At 55.3% G+C, this 6,483-nt stretch overlaps 1 protein-coding gene across 2 annotated transcripts in view; it reads left to right on the forward strand.

The window, feature by feature from the left end:
* LOC123180494 (nucleolar protein dao-5) overlaps window positions 1–4,070 on the forward strand; it is an 8,630-nt gene extending 4,560 nt beyond the window's left edge. The window contains exons 2-3 of one of the 2 annotated variants that reach the window (XM_044592567.1): window positions 1,451–2,073; window positions 2,188–4,070. In XM_044592567.1, the coding sequence (XP_044448502.1) occupies window positions 1,451–2,073; window positions 2,188–3,816 (2,252 nt within the window). In that variant the 3' untranslated portion in view covers window positions 3,817–4,070. Of the gene's footprint in view, window positions 1–1,450 lie in introns of both variants that reach the window. The other variant, XM_044592566.1, reaches the window with a different exon arrangement.
* Window positions 4,071–6,483: the final 2,413 nt, after the last annotated feature.

A 6,483-nucleotide genomic window follows, 5' to 3' on the forward strand; every position in this document is an offset into this window, starting at 1 on the left:
TGAGGAGAGTTTAGAATATATGAAGAGTGAGATAATGGAACGCATCAATTTGAATATTCACTTTGATCAAAATCATCAATGTGAACTCCAGTGGTTGTGGCATCCTTAGTTTGGTAGTTGCCTTCTTTGCTGAGCTTACGACTTTTGCTTCATCCCAATTAGGGTTAGGGCTCACCTGAGAACAAAAAGCCACCCTTCAGTTATGCTTAGTTGCGCCTTTGGTCGAGTACATAGAGCAAGATGGAGTTAGTTGGTTGAGGGTGGTTGGTTATGGTGGCGACGATACCTTTTATCGAGAAGCAAACACACAATCTGGAGGATCTTGCGAACAATGACATGTAGGGGGTGGAGAATGTCTTGTCAAAGCCATAGAAACACACAGGTGGAGACGACGCGATGCTATTCGCTAACTGGTATTTGCTACGTTTGAATCGGCTAGTTAATTGGTCGATAAACTAGTTAATTGATGAATTGGTGATCCATCGAGCATGGATTAATCGATCGGTTAATTGATTTGTTGGCTAATATTTTGAACACCGTTGAGAGGGGATGACCGAAGGAAGCACGGTCGGGGATGGCATCAACGCGGCGATGAGTAGGGTTGGATAGGGTTTGGGAGCAGAGATGAAATTTTGTGTGATTATGGGTGCGTATGATGTTTTGATTCAATGGCAACAAATAGCATCATATTTGGGCCTTTGCGCTTTTTAAATTACAAAAAATGGGGAGTAGTAGCATCTTTTGCATCATATTTGAGCCTTTGCACTTTTTAAACTACAAAATGGGTAGTAGTAGCATCTTTTGGGAGAGGCTCACTCGCCCATCATCGGTACCACCAATGAAGATTGTGGCATGCGGAGCGGGCGCTCGCTTTGCTCCCACCACCAAGTTCCTTGTCACCCGCGTGTTCCTAGGCCCCACATCTACTATACTCTTTCTGCAGAATCGAGATTTGAGCGGCGACGTGTATAGCCTTGTGACCGACTGGACCTAAACCTAGCCCCGGGTTTCTTTTACCTCTCGGTCAGTTTGTCACGCATGCACATGCTAATCAGTCAGAATTATTTACATTTTGCAGGGTCAGGGTCAGACCGTAGTGTACGGCCAATTATATGAACAAAAAAAAATGCTGCCTCCGTTTCATAATATAAGAGCGTTTTTGACAGTCATAACTTATTAATGCAAACCATATTATGAATACAAAACATTTTTATTTGAACGAATTTCTTTCAAATGCATGCGAATTCGTCGTTTCGATCTGGTTTCCTAGTGCTACTTTCTTTTGTTTTGTTCTTTTTTTTTTTGCTTTGTTCTTGTGTTACATCTATTATTAGGAATGCGAATATAAATACGTGACCCCTTGGCATTGCCTTGTTCCTGTTGCGCTTTTCCCCATGGATGTGGTACCGCGCTGTGTGCTAACGTGTGCCGCTGGTGACATGCCTTGCAGCTCGCCCGCTCAAGGGTCGGCAGAAGGTGCCGGAGAAGGAGAACGCCCCGGCGAGGGGCCGGAGGGGCGCAGCCGGCGCGGCGGCGAGGCTCATGGAGAAGATCATGCCCGGCGCGCCGGCCATGAAGCCCAAGGCCAGCAAGAAGGACCAGTACCTGCTCAAGCGCCGGGAAGACGCGCGCGCGCCGGCGCTGCCGCCAGCCGCGCTCCCGGACGCGGCTCCCGCCCCGGACGACGGTGGCCCGCCGCCTGGCTTCCCCCCGGCTGAACCGCAGACGCCGCCGCTACCCAGCAGCACCGGAGGCGCCGACGAGGAGGAGTTTATGCTGCAGAGACGCGCGCTCCCTCCTGCCGACCAGGCGAGCGACGGCGGCGCAACCGCAGACGCCGCTGCACCGAAGAAGGTGGCCAAGCCCAAGAAGGCCCGCAAGCGCGACAGCGAGGAGCCGGCCGAAGACGTGGCCGCCGCCGACGGCGAGCCCAAGAAGAAGAAGAAAAAGAAGAAGCTCGCTGAACTCAACGGCGGCGTGCCCTCTGCCGCCCCCTCCGGCGACGCCGGCGCTACAAAGCCCGCAGCTTTCTCACCCCCCAAGGTCGACCTTGACGGCTTAGATCTGACACAGGTAATATCCGACCTTCAAAACCTTCCGCTGCTTCCCTTCTACGGCGCCGGCAGACGCATCTCTGACGCCTCTCACTCCTTCATCCTGGCGTTCCGCTCGAAACACTACAAAAAGAGCTATGAGAACGATCCGCCGGAAGAGTCAAAGAAGGGCTTGGATAATAAGCCCAGTGTCGTTGCCGCCGCCGCCGCCGCCGTCTCTGACGGCCAGCCCCCCAAACCGTTGAAGAAGAAGCCGGTCATGAGGCCCAGCGACCCCACCAGTGCTGGCGTGAAGCGCCCGCCGTCTGACCGCCAGGAGGAGATTGCCTCCAAGAAGAAAATCAAGCTGGACAAGATTAAGACTCTGGCCGCCGACAAGAAGGCCGGGCTGGAGCAGAAAGTCGCCACCGCCACCGCAGCTGCGGGAGGCGGGACGACGGCGGCGGCTCAGCTGCCACGGGCTGGCCTGAAGGAAAAGGCTCTGGCGGCAGCCAAGAAGAAGGTGCCAGCGGCGGCGCCTGTGAAGAGGACGCCGTCGCCGACGGCGCTGATGATGAAGTTCCCGCTGAAGAGCACGCTGCCGTCGGTGGCCTCCCTCAAGGCGAGGTTCGCGCGCTTCGGGCCGCTCGACATCAACGGCATCCGCGTGTACTGGAAGTCCCACATGTGCCGGGTCATCTACAAGTTCCAGTCGGACGCGGAGGCCGCGCTCAAGTACGCCAAGGCCAACGCCATGTTCGGGCAGGTGGCCCCCAACTACTACCTGCGCGGCGTCGAGGGAGGGTCGGCCGGCGCCGACCCAGGGCCTGAGCCGGCCCCTCCGCAGCGCTCTGACCTGCGGCTCATGGAGACCACGCCGTTCAGGCCTGGGAGCTCCGGCAATGGCGCTCCGCTGACGCTGTCCAAGGCGGTGCCGGCGCGCATGTCCGTTGGGCTGCCCAAGTCAATCCTGAAGAAGAGCAACGACGAGGGCGGGCTGGCTGCGGCCAGCGCGCTCCGAGACTCCCCTCGGGTGAAGTTCGTGCTGGACGGTGGGGACAGCATGGTCGAGCCACCTCCATTGCCACCGAGCTTCGATGGAAACAATGGCCCGGACACTGCTGCACCAGTGAGCAAGATCGCGAGGTCGCTCGGCTTCGCTCAGCCGCCTCTGCAGCCGCCGGCACGCCCTGCGCAGCCCAACCTGCAGCCACTCATGCGCCCACAGCACCAGCAACTGCAGCCGCCACGCGCACCTGATTCACAGCCACTCCCACCACCGCCGCCGCTGCCATACCAGCCTCGCATCAACGAGCCATCGTCGTACCAGCAGCCCCGTATCAGCGAGCCATCGCCGTACCAGTCTCGCGTCAACGAGCCACAGCTGTACCAGCCTCGTCGCACGGACGCGCCGCCAATGTTCAACATGCAGCCGCCGTACCAGCCTCGCCAGAGTGACGCGCCGCCACCGTTCAACATGCAGCCGCAGTACCAGCCTCGCCACAGCGACGGACCGCTCGCCCTCCCTGGACAGCCGTCGCTGCCGCCGTACCCTCCCCGTGCCGGTTTCCCCGGACAGCAGTACTCTTCCCGCTCCGACGACATGCCGCCGGCTCACTTCGACAACAACCCCAGCAGCAACGCCATGCCGGCGTGGAAGAGGGGGGAGAAGGAGTTCAACGAGGAGCTGATGAGGGTGATGCTGGGGATCGCCAAGCTGGTGGAGCCATTGATGGACAAGAACGGCAACTTCCCCTACCACCTCTTCAGCCGGTCAGCATGAGGCGGCGGCAGCTCCAGGGAAGAGCTCGCTGCGTTGTATCTGACTGCTGGGTCCCCGTGGCTCTGGCAGCACAGCAAGTGCGGTTAGTAGTGCTAGTGACTTTGCCTCTCGAGAGAAGGACAACCAAGATCATGCCTCCCCTGTCATGTAGTGTATAATTACCTCTTGTTTTCTCCTTTGTCAGAGCGTGTATGAACTCTCTGGATTCTAGTCGTCATCAGACTCTCAATTAAGATGTGGTTAAGGACACCAAATTGCTGTTGTATAGTTTTTAAGTCGAAATTATGCTCTAGTGTCTCAGTGCTCGAACCTAGGCCGGGGCGAAAAATGTACTACTCCATTCGATCCAAATTACTTTTTGCTCATATGGATATATATCTAACTGAAATACATCTAGATACACCTGTTTGAACGACAAATAATATAGATCAAAAGGAGTAATAGCGATTCCAACATTTCTTCATTCGTACTCCGCTTTGTTATTTGTACGCAAGACGATGGAGGTTCTCTAAGAGCAACTAGCACCATAGAATATGCAGTTCTAAGAGCAACTAGCACCATAGAATATGCAGTGCTCCACACTTGGGTGATCGAATGTCCAAAAAGTCAATTTCAATTGTTTCAGAAAGATATGAAAAAAATGTGAATGTTCACAAGGCATGTGTCAACAGCTTATAAAAAATTTCAAATTCAACCTCAAAATACACATCGGGAAAAAAAGAAGAAGACAAATTCAACATGAATAGTGCCATTGAAAGACAAACAAAAATGGCGCTGTTCACTTCTAGATTTATCTTTCTTTTTTCAACGTGTATTTCGAATTTGGATAATAAAAAAGACCAACCCGCGTAGCGGGGGTAAAGTTTCAACTTCTTCTTACCTAGCCCTCCTCTATTTTAATGGTGATGCGGTCTGTACCAGTTCTGCAGGCACAAAAACCTACTGGAAATCTACCCATTAACGACCCTCATTGCGTATCCAGCCCCTCCATTTCCTGCATCGCCCACTTGGTTTCAGCCATGTTACAAGGGAGAGAGAGGTTTGGTGGAATAGTTCGTTGTATTGCTTGAGCCTCGTGGGCATATATATAGGAGTACAATCATCTACTTAGAGTACAAGACAAGCCAGAACAAATCCTAATCCATCTCGTCTTTCCTAATAAACATTATACTCAACATCCCCCCGCAGTCACAACGGTAGCGACGCAGACGGTGAGACTGGAGAAGAATCCGAAGGCAAGCCGATGGACACCCCCCACAGTCGTAACGGTCGACGCATCGCGGAAGTCGTGGCTGGAGTAGAAACCGACGAGGTTGCTCAAGCAAGGTGGTAGCCCTTTGTGCCGTTTGTCGATGTAGCCGAGAACGTATGTGGTGGAGCCGTGGTCGAGGTAGCCGTGCGAAGAATGCCGTGGTCGATGTCGAGTCGGGGTAGCCGGTGTCGAGGAAGTCACCGTGGAGCCGCGGGCGCAAGGGGGCGCCGAGTTAGCATGGGCGTAGTGGTGTCGAAGTAGTGGTGCGCCGGGAAGAAGATGTTGTTGACGACGTGTCGCGGCGGGTTTGCCAAGCCCCGGGACACATCGTAGACGAAGGCACGCGTCGGTTTTGCCAGCACCGGGCATGCGTAGAAGGACGAAGGCGAAGGTGACGAAGTGCCGCACCAGGCTTGCCAGGCCCGGGGACACGTCGTGGACGAAGGCACACGACGGTGTTGCCAGCACCGGACATGCGTAGACTGGGACCTGCACGGGCTGTACACCATGTCAAAGAGGTCGGAGAGGCCAGCAGAGAAGGTCTCGATGTCAATCGGCGCGGGGCCAATGTCGCCCGCGGTTGTCGAAGTAGATGAAGCGGTCGGGGTAGATGACGGCGACGCTGGCGACGAGCTGGTGCTGGACGAAGACGAAGGGGGTGGACGGGCGGCGGCGGCTACGGAGGTGGCGGCGGCGGCGGCCAAAGAAGAGCGGCAGCGGCGGCTAGGTTAGGAGTGCGGCGGCGGTGCTCGAAGTAGGCGAAGAACCCTGACAGCGTGACGAAGACCGGCGCGGACGGTGGCGTTCCCCCGCCAAGGGAGACAGCGCGGTGCATACCACGGTAGGTCGACGCGCGGTGACGGCTGTCGGTGTCAAAACCGGCGGATCGCGGGTAGGGGGTCCCGAACTGTGCGTCTAAGGCGGATGGTAACAGGAGGCGGGGGACACAATGTTTACCCAGGTTCGGGCCCTCTCGATGGAGGTAATACCCTACTTCCTGCTTGATTGATCTTGATGATATAAGTATTAGAAGAGTTGATCAACCACGAGATCGTAGAGGCTAAAACCCTAGAAGCTAGCCTATGATATGATTGTTGTTGTCCTATGGACTAAACCCTCCGGTTTATATAGACACTGGAGGGGGCTAGGGTTACACAGAGTCGGTTACAAGGGAGGAGATCTACATATCCGTATTGCCAAGCTTGCCTTCCACGCCAAGGAGAGTCCCATCCGGACACGGGACGAAGTCTTCAATCTTGTATCTTCATAGTCCAACAGTCCGCCCAAAGGATATAGTCCGGCTGTGCGAGGACCCCCTAATCCAGGACTCCCTCAGTAGCCCCTGAACCAGGCTTCAATGACGATGAGTCCGGCGCGCAGATTTGTCTTCGGCATTGCAAGGCGGGTTCTTCCTC

The sequence above is a fragment of the Triticum aestivum genome, chromosome 1D, assembly GCF_018294505.1.
Source record: "Triticum aestivum cultivar Chinese Spring chromosome 1D, IWGSC CS RefSeq v2.1, whole genome shotgun sequence".
Classification (NCBI taxonomy): Eukaryota; Viridiplantae; Streptophyta; class Magnoliopsida; order Poales; family Poaceae; genus Triticum; species Triticum aestivum.